We start from the raw sequence: 23,650 nt of genomic DNA on the forward strand, positions 1-23,650 counted from the left end.
TGTCCATGGTTAATAAATACATTAAAAAATATATTTTTAAAAATTAAATTACATTCTTTAAATATTTAAATAACCCATTAAGGCAATACATAATATAATGAAATATTTTTTACAAAAAGTATCGAAAAGTATCGAAATACATATTGGTATCGGTATCGAAACAGAAATTTGGTATCGTGACAACCCTAGTGAATACAGTGCAAAAACAGTCAAAATAGTCTCTCACTAGGTGTTAATAGAGGCAGCTTGCTTCAGAGTAACAATGACACCATTGCTGGGGTTAATTTTCAACCTCACAGAGATGAAAATAAATTGTTACTATGATAATTAAACTGGTAATAAACATTGTCTGTAGAAGAGTAGATAACTGCTAAATGAATGAAGAGGAAATACTGAAATGGAGGTAGGTGAACAAATAAGTGATTAATAAACCATGGGTAGCACTATAGGAACACTACAACCATTCCTCCAGAGAGATCAGAGGTCTTTTGAGGCGGTTGCTATAGCTTGGACTGTCCAAATAAAGCTAAAGTGAGACATACACAACATATTCTGTCTTGCATTATGTTATGTATTCCTCAGTCATCTCTCTGAAAAACGACTTGTTTTAATTAATGCCTTAACGATGAGGAATACAAAACAGACTGTATTATGGAAAATACTGTGGATATCGGAAGACCAGAAGCCAGCCATCTCAGATGACAAAATTTCACTATTCTCTAGAGGGCCACACAGTGAGTGCAGTGCTATGGAGTATCCAAGATGAAAGCTAGTCAAGAAAGGCTAGTAACCATCTCTGAAAGCACATACCCACAGTGTGGGTAATAATGCACTGCTGGAGTAGGAGCCTTCAGATGGAAACCGCAATAGTTGAAAGAACCTATAAAACTCACAGCAAAGTCTGAATAGAAAGCAAGCACAAGGGACTGCTTTAATTCACGAACAGAGACTGGAAATTAGTGCAGTGCTGAAAATAGCCTGTGTGGTTTTCTTGCTTATTATGCCTGGAAAATAAGCTGACATCTTAGCACAAAAGAAAAAGCAGCGAACTAAAACAATGTTTGAGGACATGCATTAAATTACTTCCCACTTCCAGTGTGTATTGTTAACAATGGTCTTAACCAAATCCTGTGATGGCAGTATTTTTACCTGTGGTTTCTTCACAATCTGGATGAAATACATGTGGTTCTTCATTGGGTAGATGATAATCAGCACGTCTCCAAAGTCAGTTGGTATGATGCCACGTCGGTAGTCCCTGGTGTGCTCTGACCACACTATGTGAACCTCGTCATTTCCCAGGTGGCGTAGCTGTTAAACAAACAAAATCAGTCTAATCAAGTACCTGGCGAGTGAAGGTAATTTTCCTCCCATGGTGATGATGACAGGAATACAAATTCAGTGAGACTCAGTGAAACTGGGTTTATCCAGCGGCCACCCCCATGACCTCTAGAGGGCTAAGAAGTCAACTGAGGGGATGAATGATAATAAAATATTATTTACTGCTGGCAAGTCAGTAGAGGCTCCACAAGTAATGTGCCGTAACTGGCTTTTATCACTACATGCAGCAATATATTATTTAACGATTTATTCCATTATAAGCACTGCTGTAAAATGGTGTACTCTAAAGATAAAACATAAATGCAGCAGGTGCAAGAGCAAGGTGACTGCTTACAGCTAAATCAGAAACTGTTTGGAAACAATGGTTTAAATAGGGGTCTCGGCCGTGGTTTTGACTCTTTTTATAGCTTTTTTCATTACAAATTCAAATTGCAAACTCAAAATGCACAAAATTGAGCATTTTAAAAACAAATAATTCAAATCCAATTAACTGTCTCCATCAGAGAGATAAAATTGCCTCCCATTTCCACTCTATTCACAAACACAAATGAAACTGGGCAGGACAAGAAGATACACTTAAATGACAGGAAATTGACTGATGCTAGTTTGAAATAGGTAAACAGCTTTCCCCTCTCCAAAGTAAAATAGATGGACACAGCTACATTATAAGTGTAGATCAATTATTAGCTGGCAGTCCAGTGAGGTTGAATCAAGCTGTTCTTCCCCTTTCTGGGGTATCATGGACAATGAAAAGTGAGCCTCTACTCAGAAGAAAACATCTGCCAATGTACTGTGGGCCTAATGAGCTATTAAGAAACATGCCCCCGCCACCAAAAATGCAATTAGCACATTCTGTTATAAGCCCTTAATTATGGTAATACGGTAATCTTAAACAAATCCACGGCATGCTGATTACTGGAGCTCGCCAGTTCAGTCTGTCTGTCCAAGGATCAGCAGGTACCAACCAGGTCAGTCACTGGGACAATTTCAGAGAAAATGTTGAATATGCATTTGCGGTAGACAATCAAGACTGGGGTGTTAATTTGGGTTAAGATATTAGCATTTGGATGAGCTGAATCACAAGTTTAATGAGGATGCTTATGCTCTGGTCAATCATCTTCTGCACCAATCTATTTATTCCTTTGTTAATGACATCCAAATGTTTGAGACTTCTTTAATAGAATGTGATTCAAGTCAAAGGCTCTTGTCCAATTAGCCCTCTTTGACCTCCCACCTACCCAATGGGCTTCACACACATGGAGACAGCAAACCAGAGGACCCCAGAACACAAGAGGGTCCTTATAAAAACAACCTGCAGCAGCCCAGTTAAGCTGCAAAGCTGCAGCGCCTGGGGGTGAGTGTGATAACTAAAGCACCCGTCTATCTCCCTCTCTTACACGCACACACGCACGCGCGCACACACACACGCACGCACACACACACACACACACACACACACACACACACACACACACACACACACCATGGCCTGACCCCAACCCCTGCAGGTCGCTCTATAACCGCATTACTGAAGCCAGCTGCTACTGCTGCAGCCTGCACTGCCCTAAAACCCACAATTGGATTGAGGAATTCATGGTTTTCCCTCTTTTCTTTTTGGTTTCGCTGTTTTTTTTTCCCCCCATCGTCCTCAAACAGGCAATCTGCCCAGTGAGAGCTCCCTCACAGTACCTCTCTCTGGTCACAGGCAGTAAAGTGGGTGACTGTTGGCCTAAAAGTGTTATTTTTAAATTGACAGGGGAAACATCCCACTTGAACACAGAAGACAAAGCTCATTCCAATTCTCCATACCATACCTTTCTCTTCTCTCTGCCCCCTCCACCCCATTTTTTCCTGAATCATCTGCACATGCAGCCAGCCAGCCAATTTCGGCTGGGCCTGTGGCTGGTGTGGAGATCTGTGCAAGGTGAGCATGAGTAATTACAGAAGTTCTCGAGTGAAATGAATGGAAGTGGAGTGGCAGCACACTCCACTCTGGGCATGGCCACCCCTCCAGTGCCTCACTCTGGTCAGCCAAAGTCAAAATCTTTACTCAGCTACTAAGCAGAGGTTCAGGATGGGTTTGGAATGAGTTAGGGGTTATTTGTGAAACAGAGAGGGGGTAGGTCTGTGGAGGACTGGAGGGGGGTTGGATATGAGGAGAGCCTGATGAATTTCCCTTCTCAGCAGGGTACTGTATGAGAAGATTGGCAGCACGGGCAGGGGCCTTGCGGCTCATTTCTTCCTGCTAACTGCTACTGGTGCACTACAGCTCAGAATCCCACTGCAGAACCCAATCGATCGCTCCTGTGGCGGCAGCAGGAATTGGATAAAAGGATCCTGCCGGCATCCGGCCGGCGCCTGCCCTCGCAGGGAGAGCTAATGGCTGAATCCAGGCCCTGGTCACAGCACACAGGGAGGGGGGCAGGGGCTAGCAGAATCACAGTCATTACCACAGCGGCACATGCCCTCTCTTCACTCATGCGCCTGCGACTCTCTACTCCTCAGGCCTGCCTGGCCAGGGTCACTAATCAATGCCCGCACTCTGGAGTCACACCTCCTGATCACAGCTTAACACAGAGCTGAAGGCTACAACAACATACTGCTCTGGGCAGGAAGGGCTGTGTAGCCATTTCACTGCATCAAACTGGCAAAGCAGTTTTTTCCGATTTTTCTTAACATTCTCTGGACTTGAGGTGTACAATTAATACAATATATCATGATAATCCAAATATCGCAGACAGACAGGAATTGACCTAAAATATCTTGCCGCAGGTTAAAAACAGATCATGGACATAAGCAGGACGTTTTACCTTTTTGGTGAGGCAGTCATCAGAATCAGATGGCATGCGCGTGGAGACATGGAAGATAGCTTCCACAGTGGAGGTAGCATAGTAAGGAGCTGTTAGACCAGTGCTGCCATTCCTCTGGAGGCCACCCATAAAGCCACAGTGCGTGGCCAGGTCCACCTGGGGGTTACATGTACATTGTAATGTTCTGAGTGTGCCTGCACATCTATGTGTGCATATTTAGACTTATATTTGTGGATACAGATAGTGTGTTGATTTAAAGGTGTGGTTGTCTGCACCTCCCATCCCAGTCCAGACACAAAGTCTTCATAGGCCTGGCTGCCTGCACTGTTAGACAAGATGGAGCACTTGTCTTCTTGGCCCTCTCCAATGTAGAACACAGCAATCTTGTGTGTCTCTCGACTACAGAACAAAATATATAGTTGCCAGTATTAAAAGAACAACAACAAAACAGCCAATTTTACAAATGCATCAGAATTTGAAAAGCTTCTCACTCCTCCAGCCACTTTAGATAAAAAGGCTTTGAAATGTGAATTCAATGACTCAAAACACTACACCTTGCTTATCAAGGTAAATTGTGCGACTAAGTGTAATTGAGTTGCTGAATAAAATCATGAGAGTATTGCCTCAACTTTCCCTGTTGCCATGGCAGTACATCGTACTGGGGACGATTTTGGGGATTTTGCATGCTTTCGCACAGGTTGTTATTGCCCAAACAAGTCCAGCCATTTGGGAGAATCAGGTCCAATCCTGAGGGCATTCTTTAATAAGCTCCTGTCATTAGCAATGTGTGGAATCCTTATTGATTGGACTAAAAAAGACACAGTAAGAGAAGGACAGCAAGAGTGATAGTGAGAGACTTCCAGGGCTGCGAACAGCAGGAGGTGGTACAGATTAGGAAAATTATGGGGGAAGAAGGGAGGGAGGGGGCAATATGATGCTGCTTTGAGAAACTGTATGACGTATAAAGTTCATTTCACCTGTGTAAGGACAAATTTAACATAGGCCTGAAGTGGCAGATGAACAGAGAGTACTACAATATAAATAATAATAAATAATAATTATTATTAGTTATTTTGTTCATTGGTATATAATTTCTACAGGGAAAATCATGAAATTAATTTTCTAATGAAAAGCATTACCACTGCCTGGAATCCAAGTTCTTCAGTTCTCTTAAGAGCTTTGAATTTTTCTTCAGCAGATGGAAACTTTTCCTGTATGAGAAAGAAAGTCTTGATTAGACATAATATTTTCAAGTCTATAAAAGTTAATGCAGGAAACTGCCACACTGAGTGAACAGAAATTATTATTTAAACTGTCAAAAAATAAATTATTTTCAATTTAAGTTTTGTTTTTGTGCTAAAGATTAACAAAGGCAAAAAAGGCACAGGTGCAAACAGCAATCTCCTACTAGCTGTGTTCTCGTTGCATCATCACCATTAAAAGGTGTAAGCTTTTAATTTACAGGGAAGCACTGCAAAGATGTGGTTGTGTAAGGCAGACCTTAGTGAAACCAGCTGGACACTTTTACCCTGTGGAGAGGAGATTAAGACGCTGCAGTTTGCTTTTAACTTTGCTCTTTCTCTCTTTGTGAAACAAACCAACAGCTGAGTTACTCTGAGGATGATGTAAGTAATCTGGGTACAAATACAGTACTTGAGGCCAACTTCATCATCATCATCTCAACGTGTTGATGTTCTGACTCATGAGTTCTCAGTAGTTATTTCTACATCATCACACAAGTACTCAGTGCTTATTGGACCACATCCATCTTCAACTACACACCTATAAAGTTTCATGACGGTATCTTGCACAGTTTTGACACTATCGCAGTGACAAAATCAATCCACCGACAGACAAACAGACAAAGTGTCTTTGTAAGGTGTTGGGCACCACATGCCACTAGAACAAACTCTACGAGTGATGAACACCACTCTTCCAAAAAATATTCCCTCATTTGGTGTTTTGATGATGGTGGAGGAGAGTGCTGTCTAACACACTCCAAATTCTCCCATAGGTGTTCAGTTGGGTTGAGATGTGGTAACTGCAAAGGCCATAGTACATGATTCTTTTTCATACTAAACAAATATTTCAGTGACCCCTCATGCCCAATGGATGGGAGCCTTGTCATCTTTTCCTTTAATTTGTCACCTGTCTGTATACACAACTGCCAAAGTACTCAACTGCCTCTGTGATAGTTCCTGCTAAAGTAGGTGTCTCCAGGACCACATTTTGCCATGACGACAGACATACCCACACGCAAGGTGAAAACAATACCAGCCACGCCAGACCGATCACTGTAGCTAATTTCAGTTGGTAGTTTACCTGCGGTCCCAAGAGTTCATGCCAAGGTCATTTAGCAGCAGCCGGCAGAAGTAAAAAGGAGCTTTTGGTTCCTGGTGGGAAGGTTCCCTCTGGCAGGCGGCCCGAAAGCTTACATCAGCATCCCACCTCCGCACTTGCTCCTCCTCCTGCTGAGTCTGTCGGAGAATGGCCTCCAGGATGGCGCTCTCTTGCTCTATGTTCATGCCATGGGGTGAGGGGGCTGGCTGGTTGAGTTTGAGTTGTGGCTGGGGCAGGCATTCTGGGCTGCTGTGGCCAAGGTCCTCCAACAGCTTATCCAGAACATCTACGTCCTCCTCCTCACAACAGTCAGAGAGGGAGTCTGAGACTGAACAGTGATTCTTGTGTGGAGAGTAAGGCTGGTTTCTGCTGTGAGTGACAGTGGTAGTAGAAAGGGGACGGTCAACTGCACTAAAAACTCCCACATCGACAGAGTCTTCCTGGGTGGTGCAGTAGAGGATTGCGCCGTCCCATGAGTATTTGCCTGAGATGTCCCGGACAATGACCCGCACTTGGGAAGAAGGGTGTGGGGGCTGTCCAACAGTGGGTGTCTCTGCAGGGATCTGCAGATAGGACACAAGCGTGCTGTCATTGAAGACAAACAGTTGCAGGTTTGGGCTTTTGAAGACCTCAGAGGACAGCTCGGACGACTCCACATATGGGTTGTCGTGATTTTCGCTCACTAGGCTGTGGAGCAGGGCGGGGCCACCGCTCAGTGGATGATGACCCAGATGGTTCACCAGGTGTGTCATGACCATCCGTGCCGTCAGAGGTATCAGCTCCATGTTCCGACGTCTTTTTTCTGGAGGCAGAATGAGGACAGAAAGATAAAAAACACTGAGACCATCTCTAAATAAAAATAAACGTGAGGATGTGTGAAACGTGATTATTGGTAAAAGTCACTCATGGGTTTAAAATATAGCTTCACGTGGTGTCTTTTATAATATGTCCAATGCAGACTTTGTTAACCATATTTCAAAAGCCCCATATTTGTGTGTAGACATGTTATCATCACTGTTAGCTCCTTTTACACAAAGCCAAATCTCATCTATGATTACTAACAGGGGTACTTTATTCATTTCTCACAATAGCTTGGCCAGCACACCTCTAAGTAGGTAGCATCTAATCATGAGAGACAACTTTGAAAAGCCCATTGAATCTTCTTACAATGGACAAGCATCGAGACTAGCCGAGTGCTAATGAGAACCACCATCCTTACAGGCTGCTGAATAGGACTCTACTTAGTGAATTGCGTTTATGTAAATGCACAGGTTTTTACTCCCAAGTGAAAGGCATGCCGTGCTTTATTTTGCAGTGATGTGGGAAAAACAAGAAGATGCACTCTTGCATTGTGACAGTGCTATCAATACCATCATCCCCCATCAAAGTGGAGAAAGCTCTTTAGAAAGCAGGCCAAGCTGCATTAGAGATGCACTGGCCCTTTGATGTGACTTGATCAATATGAGGTGGAGGCATGAATATAACTAGGCCGGCACTCTTTGGTTTGCCCTTTTGATAGTGTTTTGTTATTTCTACTAAGACTCGGTGCAGCTGTGCACCAAAAAGCAGAGGTGTGGTGAAATTTTCCAGGCAAAAGCTGCTGTTCACAAATCTCATATTGTTTCAGTAGATTTAGGCACTGTGTATTTGGGCTCTAAGGACTTTTCAGAAGTTGAGGACATGAGAGAGAGAGGAATACATTGCCTAATGGAATCACAAGGTCACAAAAAAGAAGAAAAAAAAAATCACATTTTTATCAAAACCCCATAATGGGTCTTCTCTCTAGGGCTGAGCACTAATGTGAACATTCCATTCGCTGTGATGGTTGATTTCCTTTTCATACTTTTAATAAGATATTGACATTTAATGGAGAGGCTCCAAATGGATAGTCTTCTTAGAATTTGCTTTTCCCTGTAATCTTTTTTGGCTTCTTTAGGGGGAGAATATACATCTCCGTGGTCAATAAAAAGTACAACGTACTGTATGGAGCTGAAATGAAGTAGTGCGATCAAATATAGTCATCAGAGGATAAGCTGCCATGGTGACAGCTGAGAGTTACCAGTAACCAGTTTTTACTTTCTCATGCATGTGTACGCATGCATACAGGCACATGCACACATAGTATTCACACTATAAACCCAGCATAATTATTTTATCTGCCAACCAAGTGTAATCTGTGTACACACAGCAGGTATTAAAAGGGGCATCGGGTTGCCTCTACCCCTCCCATATGGATGCAGTGTTGGCACGCTTATGTGCCCTTACCTTCAGCTACGGTGAGCAGGTTGCCGAAGTCGGTAGTGGTTGTCTGGGAGGGTGGTGGCTCAAAGCTCTTAACCTGACCCAACATGAGGTCATAGTCAGGGGACAAGTCTGACAGGCTGAGGAGGTAGTGGCTCTGTTGGGTGTGCAGGTTGGAGCCGGATACACAGCAGTGCAGCACCTGAGGGACAGAAGAAGAGTGGTGGGACTAAGTGATTATGTTCAGATAAAATGTGCCTGGCTACTAATTCTACAGTATGACAGTGAAAGTGACTTTGATGACTAAACTTTGACTCTGTTGTGTAAAGACACTGTCCTGTTAGATATGATGGTGTCTGGCAAGACGATGTACAGTGACACTCCTGCAGGCCTGTCTCAGACTGACATGATCCAGGACCATATAAAAGGGGCATATATGGTCCATTTACATCATAAGGCAATGGTGGAAGGGGAGGGAGAGAAGGAGACAAAAGAGGGTCTTTATTGCCACTAATCCATTTCTCCTGTGATGTGTGAGTGTATCGATCTACATAACAGATGGCAGAGCATCCGTTGGCAGGGCTAGATAAGGCGCACTGGGGCAGTTGATTACAGCCATTGGACGGGTTTACACTGTTTGATTTAATTAAGACTTTATCCTTGTGCTCAGCTCCAACCACAAACATGCACGTTCAGCCACACACACACATGCACACAAATACAAACACACCTGTATACTGTATAATCTGGGTGGAGGTAAGGTGCTGCATACGAGGGGGTAAAACATATACTTATGCTTGTATGTAAATGAGGGGGCCTCTCATTCAGAGTGGAGCAACTTGGGTAAAGCCATGCAAAGGCTAATCCCATTCAGTACACGCATACGCTCACACTTGGCTGAGAGACGCTCAGAGAGGCAGGCTGGCCCTGCCATCTGAAACAGTATTGTGTGGGGCAATGTAGACAGTATGTGGATGATTCTACTGAGCAGACCTCTGGGTGCATGGGGGAGGGATTGGAGGCTTGATGCTGAAAAGACCTGAACCAAACAGCTGCTACACCAAAGCCCCAAAGAGCTTCCTCTGTGGAGAGGTGGAGAGACAGAGAGGGAGGGGGAATACCCACGGCTGTGCTTGACAACTAAGTGACTGCACTTCGCATAGCAACAGTTCGTGGAAGGAAGTCCACAGTGAAACAAGCATCCTCTAGTTAGAGGGGCACATACTGTATGGATACATGAGTACACCCATGTACACACATAAATCAAATAATAACAATGTAAACAGAGACATACAGGTGCGCACACACACAGAACACGTAGACACACAAAACACATACACACACACACAAACGGGTGGGGGGGGGGCAGCTGGCTGCTGAGGCAGGCAGAGAGAACAGATGGAGAAGCTTAAGCACAACTCCAGTGAACCAATGAGGTCTAGTGCAATGTTGTTGTTTTTTTTTTTGTTTTTTAACAGCGATCTGCATGCTGCTAGTCACCAGCGACAAACTTTTCTCACTTTTTAGCTCAGGATGAAGACCACGAAGACCTTATCATTAAATGTATTGTGCTTGTGTTTGATTGACTTAGGAGAGAGCGGATTTGAAGCTTTTTCGGTTTTCAATATAAAACTGTAATTAAAAGACGATGAAGCATGCAAAATAAATGGACACCCAGCTACCTTGTCAGTATCACATTCTGTTCAGTGATGGAATTAAAGGGAGGCGCTTTCTATTAGGGAGGTTATTCTCTGCCTGGTATAGAGAATAATTAACAGCCGATGTGTCTGTGGAAATGTATAGATTTGGGTGTTGATATTGCATTAATATTGTCACACCTTGTGATGCCTTGCTTGATATATTATTTCCAATGAAACCCAGAGGGCCCATGCCTTTTGTGTGCTGATAGACAACCAATCACGCCTAATTGTCTTTGCTTTCATAGCAGCTGCAGTCGCTCTCATATTAAGACATATTCCATTCAAATCTCCAGGACAAGCGTTTATAGCCCGAGCTTATCAAGTGGACAAAGGGTCCTGTTTGAATAATTGGACCATTTCTTATCAGGGGTGACATCCTTACAAAGATCTGCCGTTGACCGCATCTGCCCAGACAGGAGGGTATGAATAATACCTCATTCATTCGTGCCTAAAGCTTGGCCCTCATCCTCAGGGTCAGACCATAAAATAAAGGGTTAGAGGGACAAACAAAGAGAAATAGATTGAATACTGAATATTTTGCCTGTTTTAAACAATTGCAATATATGCCATTACAAAGGAAGTTGTAAGGATTTTCTGCATATGATAAATGCCAACCGCCTGCATCAGCTACATCAGGAGCTTCTTTGCTGTTGTGCCACTATAATGTTAAATGAGGCATAGTCATGAGGTCACTGTGGAGGTGAGTCTAATTAAAGTGGCAAGCCCATGTGGTGGGTGTGGGGGGTGGAGATATCAAAGCCGAAAGTTGTTGCGGGCAACAGCCTATGTATGTTTCAGAGGATATTGGAAAGCAGTCAGTGGTTAAAAAAAAAAAAAAAAAAAAAAAAAAGTGGGGGCTTTCTTCAGGCCTGTTTGTTTGTTGTAACTGAAACTCTCAGCTGCCATGGAGGTTACCCACCCTGTAGATGTAGTCCAGAAGTGGGGCCTTGTGGGATGTGCGGTCGTCCACCGAAGGCATGGTGATGGGTTCCAGCAGCAGACTCAAAGGAACGGCCATGCACCAGTCCAACAGGCAAAGCAGCAGCGACACCATCAACTGAGGAGGTAAGGAAGAAGCGTAAGGTCCCTTTTACATTTCAGTTAATCAACATCAAAACATAAAAAAATGTAATATTAATAAAGCAAAAAAGAGAGGGACTGTTCCAGAGAGACAACAGGTAACAGATGAGAGCTGCAGAGATAGAAAATGCAGGGATAGTGAAAAGTAAAGAGGAAAAAAGGAGACAACAAAGCACTTCAGTTGAAACATTCCTCTGCAAATGCACCATTCCAACATGATAGATCAAGGGCCTTTAGATCTCAGCCATTTCATGTCCCCTCCTTTCCAACATGTACCTTTTTGTCTGCTTCCACTGTTGAGTGCTCCGCGCTCGGCAACAAAAAGGCTATTGTGGCCACAAAGATCTGTATTGGGAGAAAACAAGGAGAAAGATAATTGGATGACACACTCCTATTCATCAGCTGAGTCAGGGCTGTGCGCTTAAATGGACGTAATGCCAGAGGATGTAGAGTGTGTACTGTATATGCATGAGTAATACTAAGACTTGCATTTAAAAGTTGAAGTGACTTGACACATGAATTTCTCATCTTACTGATGTGTTCTCACAAGCCACTAATGGCTACTGGGAAATTTAACTGTGTGTGCAGATGTGAGTATGTTAATGTTACCTCAATGATTTTCTTCGGCAGAGTGGACTCCAACCTCTTGAGGTGTTCCCAGTGAGAAATGAGCAGCTGAAACACGTCACAGGCTACCTGAGCCACAGCTTTGTTCCCAAACTGAACATGCAAACAAGAGAACAGGACAGGAACTGAATAACAGTGCAGAGGACTTGGCTTCTTGAACAGTGAGTAGCAACAACAACATAGAAAAAATGTAGATATTAAGCCAGTATTTTTCTATTATACATGTACATTCCTGAGGCAAAACACTTTGCAAGCAAAACAACAGTTCACTGGAAAGCCCATTATGCGTTCTGGCTGAGTGAAAATATCCATAACTCAAACTTTTTGTGGTCACTGGCCATGATCAGATTTGCTTTCGCTAATAATGTGATTTTTATTGAGAGCAGTTCTTCCAAGTTTCAAAATGAAACAGAGAACAGAAACAGAGTTGCTCAGAGAAATCCAAAGCTCATGAGCAAATCTGTTTATTTTTTTTCTGTTTATTTCCATGCAACCACAATTATGCTTTCTGGCAATCCATTTCTATTTAAACAAGGTTAAAAGGCAATAAGAAAGCATGAAAAATATACATGATGTGCCTGTGTCTGTCTCAAATTTTGTAACTGCATAACTATACACAGACCAAATAATACACATGTTTCTTACACTGCTCATGATCTGTCAGAACAGATACAAAAGTTCTAAACAGAAACTGGAACTTTGAAACTTTGAGCTGCTCAAATGGTTCAACGGTGAGTTCATTAATTAGGAAATAAATGGAACAATATGTAGAAACCTGATACGTACACTGAGCTGCTTGTTGCTTGTAATACTGACTCCCCACTTAAATAAACAACTGTAAAAAAATTATTACTAATGTTGATGCTGTTGATGTTGTCTTTACAGCCAGGACAACAACATAGACAAATGTCAAAAACTGGACACAACTCCATTCATGCACATAAGCACACAAATGACATATACACGCCGTGTCTTGACTGTGTTGTGTGTTCTTGAAGCGGAATATTTATTACTTGCCAATTCCCAGACTTGGAAGTTATTACATTTTTCTTTCAGACTTGCCTGGGAGTTGCACTTATAATTTGAAAGGATCGTTTATTCTACACTTTCCTTCTGAGGAGGGAGGGGGACGTTGCTGGTCGAACACAGGGAGGAAAAGTTTAGGCACAGACTGACTGTAACAGAATTTGTAGTAATTTCCCTTGAATTTAGATTTTCACTTACTGTGCAGATAATCAGCATAATTTCATTTCCACTTCAAACCATGGCTCATTTTCTCCAGACTCATTGGAGTAAAGAATTGAGCTACTGACAATTTTCTTTCAAATGTTGATTTCTTCAGTGATTTGAAATTCTTTGTGGAGAAATAGAATTTCCCATTTCTTCCAGCTGAATGCCTCTCAACATGTAACAAGGGCAGACAATGTGGGGAGTGCAGAAATGGCCAAACACAAAAAGGGGCCCTGAGAGTTCAGCACCTGCTTTTAAAAAAGAGACTCTCAGTGCCACTCTTCCCCCTAGATCCCCCACCCAGCCTATACCCTCTATTTTGGGGCTGGCTGAGTCTGTGTGTCAAGTTGTACAGGGGAGTGATTACTGCTCCATTAGAGAAAGGGGGGTTGCTCGAGCAGGAAGCTGGGAGATGTAGCTGCTTAAATTGGCCCACATCTACTGAGAGCGAGCCGCCTGGAAATTACGCCACCGCCCCAAACCCTTTTCCATGAGAAAAAAAAAAAAAAACAGCATCCACTGGTTGTCTGCATCTCTTCACTCTGAGAGAAAAGAGGGCTCTTCCAAAATATACCCATGAGTCACATCACTGGACATTTTATTCTCACACCCTTCCTCTCCTCGCTATGCAGACTGCAGTCCTCTCATGTAATCAACTATCATTTTTAGTTAGACTGTGGCTATCAGTGATTTTTTCTATTCAGAAATTTGATGTGATGACGCCTCAGATGATCACTGACCTTTAGTGTTACTCCCAAGACGTTGATGGCATCTTTAACCTGCTGGTGGATGTTCTTTTGCATTAACTCCTCACACACCCACAGGCCCAGACTGCATACAGCAATGCATCTGAATGAAAGTGGCAGAGAGTGACAGACAAACTTATGTATATTCAAGAATTTGAAAAGCACAAAATGTTTTCAGAAAAAGATCCTAATATTAAACTAAATATTTTTGGTAAATAGGCTTTAAAAGCATTGCACATATTCTTAGTAAATGCTTGGTATCCATTAGTTATTCAAATTGTATTACGCATACACAAAAGGTATGTAAAAACACATTCATATCAAACTAGATAAAATAAATGAAGACTAAGCAATGGAACAAAAAAAATTATATTTCTAATCATACCTGGCCCCTTCACAGTGTTCCTTTGTTGCTGTTTCCAGCAGGATGTTGACCAGATAATCCTGAATGACACAGACACAACACAATCTAGTCCATCCACTTAACTTAATGTTAAATGCAGAGCAACATATGTTTAGATCCACAATGCAGTATGCAGATTTTCTTATGTGTCATTACCATATTCCTAGAGTGGCACATGTTTACCTTGATATCCTCATTGCCTACAATAATGTCATCAGAGCCAGGCACATGCTGCAGCACAGGAATCTGAAGGTAAAGGTTGGGGAAACAGACCAGAGAGCCCAGGACTGTCTGAGCCTCCATCCTTGGAGCCTGCCACAGACGAGAGAGAAAAAAAAAGAAAAAGTCAGGAATTCCCTAAAGCTACATGAAAACAAGCCACTTCCTGGAAACAGGAAGAACACTATCCGGGGAAAAAGGATTGGAGGGATCCAGCAGAATTAATTTAGTCTTTATTCATGATTCTGCTGATGTTCAGCAGAATCTCTTGACACATGGTAGGCGTTGGACAACAACATGACTAATTAAATGCGTGATGGAAGCAGCTCTAAAGCAGATTGTACATGTTGCACCTGATGAGTTGCTGTTACTGTGAAAATAGATAATAAATCTATGTTATGAAAGATATGAAATTATCTGGCAACCAAAACAATAAATAACAACACATATAGATTTCGCTCAAGTGTCATATTGTGTAAAGAACTTAGAGACAGTCAAAATTAATTTGCCAGTGTTTAGGTTTAAAACTGTGCACACTGTCGATGAGTTAACAGAGGGTGGTTGTCTTATTGGTCTAACAGCATAATCACTCCTAATTGTTCCAGATCAGGTCACAGTCCTCTAAAATGTTCACATCACAAGCCTGTGTGTTCATGTGAATGTACAATAGCACACAATTCCAAAAGATTGTGCATAGGACTCGCAACTATCACCTGTTTGCATTTGTTTTATGGCATTGCTCACTATGTTTAAAGACCATAACTACTGCAATCACATTTAGGTTTCCACAGTTAATTAAACATGACTAAGAATCTTATTAACACTTTAAATGTTATGCTCTTATGCATTTAATGACACGTTTTCTATTCAAGCTGCCTGAATAATCACAGTAATTTGTTTCATCTGTAAAAAAAAAAAAAAAAAAAAAAAAGGTCTTTGCTTCCAAAATACAGCTGCAGACTTTGGATTTAAATATTTAAATTGTTCAATAAATTTACTTAGGCAACAAAAATGGAAGAGTAATTGTGATGAATGATTGAATGGCAATACTGATCGAAAATCATTTACAATCGTTTTCTTTTTAAGTCATAGTTGCTCAGTTCTACATTAAAGTCCAGTGAAACACGAGTTGGATTAAGTTTTTCCACATTTGCAAATTGCATTGTTGATTTTCTTTCCTCCCAAACAATTGAAAGAAGCTTCAAACATTTGTGTTATTTTGTGTTTTATTTCTGCGAGAATTCACAAAACAATTGGAACCTTTCAATGTCAAAAAGCTGCAAAATTCAAGAAAATCATTACAGGGGCACATTGTTATTCATAGAGCTATCAGTCACAAGTGAGTGAATGAATGTGACAGTTACTGAGGATCAACTGTTATTTGGGGAAGTTTCTTTAATTGTTGGCTCCACAAATAATACTTCAGTGACATTTCTCAAAACCTGTCAGTATGTACAACATTCAACAACTCTTTTGGACCCCAGTTTGATTCATATAATAAATGTGAATGTTAAGAGTGTGTTTGTACCTCTGGGGAGAAGGAGCTGAGGACGCACGCAGCAGCAGTGATGAAATCTCCGAGCAGCATGGTGAAGCCCGGCAGGCCGAGGAAGAAGAATCGAGGGGAGCAGGAGCGGATGATAGTGTTCAAAACATCCTGATTACAAACAGACACACATATACAAAATACATTTTAATAGGAGGTAAGACATTTACACATTAAATTTTTCTGTGGAAAAAAATTTAATTTATTTTGTTTGACTTGACATAGGAATAAACCATTACCCACCAGTACCAAAACTGAATATCTTTGCACTACTCCAGTTTATTTATGGTAAGATGGGATTTCTGCATTTGGTATGAGTGTGGGGGAGCAGTAGCAGAAATATTTTGTAAATGGGCCACCATGTGAGAGACATGGCAGGGAGAAAGCTTTTTCCTCCAACAGGTAAGCTAAGCATTTTAAGTATGAGGAGAGTAAGGCACTCAACAGTACATGTCACTAGAGGACAAAAAAAAATAAAACACAGTGGGAAAGAAAGAAAGTTAGCAAGAGAAAGAGAGAGAGAGAGAGAGAGAGAGAGAGAGAGAGGGGCAGCAGATGGATTGCTAACAGAGAATAAGAGGGAGAACAAAAGACCTCAACTTTCACATGTCACCTGCATATATACACACACACAGGCAAACCTGTAATTAAAGCCAGAGACAACGTATTGTTTTGCCGAGGTACAGGCGGCTCAGTGGCAGATGGGTGCTCTTTCAACATTGACATATGCTGTGCTGCAGAGGGCTTCGCACAAACTGCTCAAGTATGTACACTGTAATACCATGCTGGACAAGAGCATAAAAGGCTGTTAACAGGTTTTCCATCCTACATTTAGACAGTAATGCTGCAGCAAAGGGGTTGATTTACTTTGCAAAACACACACACACACTGGTATGAGAATTCAGCATCTCAGTAAGGGAAAAAGATTGTTCTCGGTCTTATCTGAGACATGCGTGTGCATATTTGTGTACAAAGGCAAGGTCCAGGCTAGAAACACCTGCCTTCTTGGCCATAAACTTGTGTAAATCGGACAGTTCAAACATCAGCCTGTTTCGAGCTGAACCGAAGGGCACCTTTGCAAACATGCAAGCACACAATTTCTCTCTCAATCTGACACACACACACGCAGACAAACACACACACACACACACACATACAGAGTACCACCTATCTCTCTGTGACATTAATCACCTGAAGCTTTGGTAAATAGGGAATGCAGGTGAACAAAAGAGGAATAGAATAAACACACAGTGGCAATAAATAGGAAGTCAAACCAACACTACATGTGGAAAATTGGTGGGAAGAGCTTTAGGATTGAGGGCCCATTTTACCCTCATTTTGTTGGTAATTGACCTCTGAAGCATAATGTGCGGTGCAGTCAGAGGTAATTAGCATGTAACAAACTGTTGCTTGATTGCCTGAAAAGAGCATTTTAGAGGAAGCCACAAATGTAGAATGCAAAGTGTTTTCTATTGTATGTGTAAGTAGAGGGAACCCTATTTGAGGTGTGTGTATAGAAATGGGAATTTAGCTCTGCAAGTGGTTCTGTGTTGGCAGTAGGAATGGCCTCTGCATCAACAAAAGGTGCATTAACGTAACTATGAACAGAGCTACCTCAGGTCTTTTCATTTGGCCTCATCTTCGGGAAAGCACACACTGTCCACCTGCCGGCCCCCGAGGTGATAAGGTTCACTGCAGCATTACATCACTCCACACAACATCGGAAAGTTTTAGTCTCATTTACTAAACATGAACGTTTCCAGTTTATCTGGAAATCACTATCACTGCTATTACTATGGACATGTGGGGTTTTCCCCTCACAAGCTGTTAGAGAGGGATAAAACCCAGCTGCATAACTATAAGGTTAGAGGTTTAATTAGCGGACACGTTTGTGGCTCTGGGGTCAACTGTCACATTTTAATCTGGCAGCGTATTAATTATACAAGACCTCTCTTCTTAAAGTGCAAGTAGTTTTACTCTGGAAGCACAAGTGAGAAAAACTCTTTTTCCACTTGTACCACACATTATTATAATGTAGCACATTATATATTAGTCCTTGCGAAGTTAACTGTTTTAAGTGTATATACATGACTGATGCATGCTTTATTCACTTATGCAAAATTAACAGTTGCAATAAAAGAAGCTATATTTGTGTACACTTCAAAAAATATGCTGTTGACTACTGAAGTCCAGACAGTGAACCCATTAGATAGATTACTGCTATTGTGCTACGTTCATGGCTTTGTGAGACCAGTGACCAGAGAATGACAGACAATCAGGACAATAGCCCTGACCTTGGCACCCTTGTCAGTTGGAAGGAGAATCCCTCTGAGGGAACTGTCATTTTCCTTTAAGCTTAGTTGATTATAATGGTGAGGATTTACACTGGGATTCCCCTCCTTGTCTACAGAACGCTGCTGTTTAACACATATTTTATTACCTGATAAACAGGCAGTGACAGGAAATGCTCAACCTGTAATCCCAGAGTATTTTAAGATACAAATGTACATTACAAAATGTATCTAGAAAACCACAGAAAAACACAAACTATATAATTAACTAATTAAACATAACACAATCAGATTACATAATTTGCAGAACAGTCTCCACTGATGACTACTTTTATTATTTAAGATAAGTGAAGAATTATTGTATGAAAAAAGTCAGACTTGAAGAACATATGTAGATGATGTATTTGTAAAAGTATATGTTTTTTGCTTTTTCGGGTGAGGTGGGGGTTGCGGGTAGAGGCAGAGAGGAAGGAGGAGGGGTATAGTAAGAGCCACTTTCTTATGTTAAGCAGGCGTGCGGCTGTCCTCTATTGTGTGGCGTGAGGACTCTTTTCTCCGGCCAATTTGAGCATGCTTCAGTGGCCAGCCTGGCTCTGGCCCCCTGACGCATTATACAGAGCCACAACAAAAGCTGGAGAATGTTGCCTCGTCCCTCTGTGTGCCCCCCTCATTGCTCTACTCTGCACTACGTTCCCCAGGCTCCCCTCCCGCTCCTTCACACACTCACATACACACAGGCAGGCAGGCCAGCCTACTCTGGGCCCCTGGCCGACATGTCAGTCTAACGGAGCGCGACAGACGTCAATCCTTAATTAATCACGTATACGCGGCAGGGGCTCAAAACATTATTTAACGACATGGAAAACATTCTAACAAGCTTGTCGCACTGCCAAGGTGCAATAGAAACCCAACCAGGAGGGCACACTCACATGCACGCGCATGCACGCACACACACACACACACACACACACTTTTATCCCTGTCCTTTGTTTTGGGGCACTCCATTCATTTCTACTCAGCTTCGTCTTGAAGGAATGGAGCAAGGCCAGATTTAAATACGAGGAAAGGTGTGGCCAAAGGAGGTGGAAGATGCCAAAGCACAGAAGTATTCTCCATCACCATTGGTTGGCAGGCAGTTTTAAAAACAGAGATTCAACATTCATAAATTGCACTGCTCCCATCTGACCCCTGTCCTCCTTCCTGTCAGTAATAGATCTCAAGTTGATCACAAATACCTCTGATTCTTTCTGACACATGAGATCAGGCGCACACACTCGACAATAAGTCAAGTTTTCCCAAATTACACTGAAATCACCAGATGAATTGGAATCACCCAGTCATGACAAAATGACACATTTGGAAAAAGTAGATGGAAAATTGGCAACTACAAAAGCTGTTTCCCAGTTTTTAGATATGGCCTGTGCACGTCGCATGAGTTTGACTGGTGCGCCATCTAGTGCTGAATAGAAAAACAACAGGCAACTTCACTGAGGCGCCACCTGCTGTCTGTACCTGGTCATCGCTGGTGAAGCCCTTGTGCATGATGTAGTAGAGGTGCACCAAGAAATCGCTGTTGGGGAGCACATCCTGGTGCCTGGTCATCATCTCACAGATCAGTTTGTAGGCCTGCAGCTTGCCGGCCTTGTATTCTGCTGGCAACATGGTGGCCTGAGGGAGGGGGGTTTGACATGTTTAACATCTATTACGCTGCAGGAGTGCTTCAGGAAGTTGATACATTTCATTGGTGGGAACTTATCATTGGAATCAGCTGCAAACAATGTGAATTCAGTGCAACCACAGCTGCTGTTCTCCATCAGTGAGGCAAACTGCAAAATTTGAGTTTGACTATAATATGCAACATTTCTGTTTTTATCTTTTTGCCGGAACAGGACGATTAGATATGGCTACTTTAGTGACAGTGTCTGTCACTGCTTAAGCTAGCCATTCAGCCCTGTTTATTATTTGATACTGCTGCTGGAAATGTAATCATATTTCTTCCTGAGCATTAGAGGATTCTCTCAGGTAAGCAACTAGCAAATATTGTTTACAAAAGCTGCTGTAAATGCACTGATAAACCTGGAGCAAGTTCAATAACTATAGAATTTAATGAAAATACTTAAAATTATTATATTCAGGACATTAAAGCAGACAAACAGCTGTATATCTGCGCAACTAAAATAAACTTTTAATCTAACCCTCAGTTCCTTAGTTTTGCACATTGTTCATATTATCTTATCCCATCCTATATCTCTAATTTAGTCATTGTGAATGCTGTTTTCTGAATGTTGCCTGCTGTGTCTATGTGTTGTTGATACCCTGAAGAGCCAAGAGGCAAGCATTCGGAGTGGCGGGATGAAGGCAGGCTGGGGAGGAGAAGACTGGTTGTCCACACTGATCCCAAGGTTGTCCCGGATCTGTAAGCACACATTTAACTTAAGTCACTGAACACAACCTTTATGCATGATGTTTGTAATGATCTGTGTTTGGGAAAGTACAGGATAAGGTTACGAAGGCCTCTGTTCATGCCAACAAACAGTAGGTGTGTATTATATTCTCATTTGAGATGCTTCATAGGTGGGTGATTTTTGCCTCTCCACCTACCTTGGCCAGCTTGTGCCAGAGCTCATAGAGATAGGAAAAGACCTTGGCATGGATTTTTGGGCAGCGGATGCTGTTGACATCTCCCAGGATACCCAATATCCTCCTCCAAAGGACGAAGGCTGAATCAGCATGCCAACCAGTCAGGGTCCCGCCAGCAATGATGCTGACATCATCAGCCAGACACTCACTACTGTCTGTATAGTGAGAGAGAGCGTGTGGGGAGGTTTGAGTTACAGAATAAATTATTTGGTAACACCAATATTTGTAGCTGCCAAAACCTAATGCAAAGTGAACCAAATTTCATTTCATTGAGGATATGGGATTCAGTCAACAAATGCATAACACATTTTAAAAGAGCATTTTAAATTTTGAGACTTGTTAACTATGCATGAAATATTAATAAACCCTCAAAGCCGTCCTGTCATTGTCTGAGCAGTTGTTGACCAAATTCTTAGTCACTGTGCATTTTCCCAAATGCATCAAAGTACTAAGATCTTTGTTCACTCAAACTGATCAAAGCACTCAAACACTTTTGGGAAACGGGCAAAAGTCACATGCACCATCCAAACGAACTCAGACTGAACTGTGGGAGGACAGTGCCACCCAGTGGGCAGCAGAAGAATGATGGGAAGGACAGGGAGTGAAACGACACAGAAATGTAAAGTGTATGTAGCAGATCTGAGGTGATTTTTTTTTTTGAGTTTTAGTAACATTTAAATTAAGATGTAAAGGAATGAGTTTCTAATTCCAAGGAAAACAACAAAATATTGTAATTTCATATATTTAATTTGATTGATTGATCAAATTAAAATTTGATTAAATTGATCTGCAAAATGGGAGAATGAAAAAAGGAAAATATGGAAAAGTAGCGTAAGGAAAGTAAGACTTGAAAATGTAGAGCAATATAGAACATGGAGAGTCAATGGGAAATGAGGACTCTATGGTCTATATGATGAGTAGCAGCTAGGGAGCAGTACCCAAGTGGTGTGGCATGTGTAAGACAGACTGATGCATGGTGTCGTCCAGGGGGCAGTCCCGCGGACACTCTGTGTGCACCAGCAGGGCTGGTGAGGCGGGGGGGTTCTGGGGGTAGTGGTAGTGGTTGTGGTGGTGGTAGGACGGGGGTGCAGAGTGGGGAGGGAAGGCACACTCAGGACCTATAAAACGACAAGGGGAAAGGGATATAATTGGGTTTGAAGAAGGGACTGCGGACGAAGGAAGCGTGACAGCTTCATGATGATCACAATGCAGGACAACACAAACAAAGGTCCACATACAAGGGTGAGAAGGGAAGAGGGGCAAGAACAATTTCTCCATCAGTAATGATGGAGGGGGGAGAGAGGGGGTAATCTAAAAGCTGAAGGGTTTAAAGTTGAGGAAATATTTTGATTATTTCTAAATGAGAATTTAGACATCTACCAATAACAAACATTACAATTCAGTCTTAATCAGTCCGTAGCCCACAGGTCACTTTCCCTTCACAAAATTCACCCACAAGCTGTCAGCAGGTTTAAAAGATTTAATGGCTTAGTACTGTAGAAGATACTGACAAGCAGCTCGAGTTTCCTTACCAGGTCACTCTACCTGGCCATGACTAATCCATCAGGGGTGAGGTTATTGGAGGCACCAAACCCCAAGCTGGATGGTACACACCTCAGATGAACTCTTTCAACTCATTTTTACTGAATGTTTACATAGGATCGATCTATGCAATTCAGTGCTTTTATAAAGAGGACGACATGTCTTCAATGAATAAAACTGTTTCACACTGAACACCAAAATAAAAAAGCTAAAAAAGGCAGGCCGCTTTTAACCTTCCCAGGCTATTTTTGTTATAATTAATTTAATGTTAAAATCAAGGTCAGCCCATGTACCCTGAAAGTTGACTGCAGAGTGTTGTTAGCAATGATATTAACAGACATTATAATATATGAACATCAAGAGCAAATACAAGGGGAAGAATATCTGTTTCAGGTGCTCAGGGTGAGTTCGTATCAGTTCCAATACCTGCTAGAGCCTCATTGTGGCTGAGCAGCAAACTCCCCTGGCTCTGGGGGTCGGTCGTCACGTCCATGTGGGCTGACTGTGTGGATTGAGTATCAGCCTCCTCATCAAAGGCCTGCCAGGTGACCTCAGCTTCATTGAGGTAGCCGTTGGATGTCTCACTGCTTATACTCTCACCTGGGTAGAGTGAGTGAATGAAGTGGATAAAGGACATAAAAAGATTAATCCACAGGACTATGAGATGGAAGGTACTTGCTGTGTGAGGAAAACCATTAATCCTCACAAAGAGTGGGCTTTATATGACATTTCAATGTTTGATTTAACTGATGTATTTTAAATTTTAAAATTACTATTCTTTATATGAAACACACACACACACACACACACACACACGTATATATATATATATATATATATATATATATTAAAATACAGCTGCACTCACATCACAATGGATAATTTTAAAGAAATAAT

General features: G+C 42.0%; 1 protein-coding gene across 5 annotated transcripts in view; it reads right to left on the bottom strand.

Annotated features, from left to right (window-relative positions):
- ralgapa2 (Ral GTPase activating protein catalytic subunit alpha 2) overlaps positions 1 to 23,650 on the bottom strand; it is an 89,620-nt gene that overhangs the window by 28,222 nt on the left and 37,748 nt on the right. For 4 of the 5 annotated variants that reach the window (XM_023399892.2, XM_087172222.1, XM_087172223.1 and 1 more), the window contains 18 exons: positions 23,180 to 23,353; positions 22,150 to 22,329; positions 21,173 to 21,366; positions 20,887 to 20,985; positions 20,084 to 20,239; positions 16,263 to 16,391; positions 14,699 to 14,827; positions 14,498 to 14,556; positions 14,107 to 14,215; positions 12,119 to 12,229; positions 11,786 to 11,854; positions 11,349 to 11,486; positions 8,754 to 8,931; positions 6,471 to 7,290; positions 5,288 to 5,359; positions 4,424 to 4,547; positions 4,149 to 4,304; positions 1,150 to 1,308 (listed from right to left, as the gene is read on the bottom strand). In XM_023399892.2, the coding sequence (XP_023255660.1) occupies positions 1,150 to 1,308; positions 4,149 to 4,304; positions 4,424 to 4,547; positions 5,288 to 5,359; positions 6,471 to 7,290; positions 8,754 to 8,931; positions 11,349 to 11,486; positions 11,786 to 11,854; positions 12,119 to 12,229; positions 14,107 to 14,215; positions 14,498 to 14,556; positions 14,699 to 14,827; positions 16,263 to 16,391; positions 20,084 to 20,239; positions 20,887 to 20,985; positions 21,173 to 21,366; positions 22,150 to 22,329; positions 23,180 to 23,353 (3,056 nt within the window). The remainder of the gene's footprint in view (positions 1 to 1,149; positions 1,309 to 4,148; positions 4,305 to 4,423; positions 4,548 to 5,287; positions 5,360 to 6,470; positions 7,291 to 8,753; positions 8,932 to 11,348; positions 11,487 to 11,785; positions 11,855 to 12,118; positions 12,230 to 14,106; positions 14,216 to 14,497; positions 14,557 to 14,698; positions 14,828 to 16,262; positions 16,392 to 20,083; positions 20,240 to 20,886; positions 20,986 to 21,172; positions 21,367 to 22,149; positions 22,330 to 23,179; positions 23,354 to 23,650) is intronic. The other variant, XM_087172225.1, reaches the window with a different exon arrangement.

The sequence above is a fragment of the Seriola lalandi genome, unplaced genomic scaffold, assembly GCF_002814215.2.
Source record: "Seriola lalandi dorsalis isolate HSWRI2012SDOR001 ecotype SW California unplaced genomic scaffold, Sedor1 jcf7180002052126, whole genome shotgun sequence".
Lineage (NCBI taxonomy): Eukaryota > Metazoa > Chordata > Actinopteri > Carangiformes > Carangidae > Seriola > Seriola lalandi.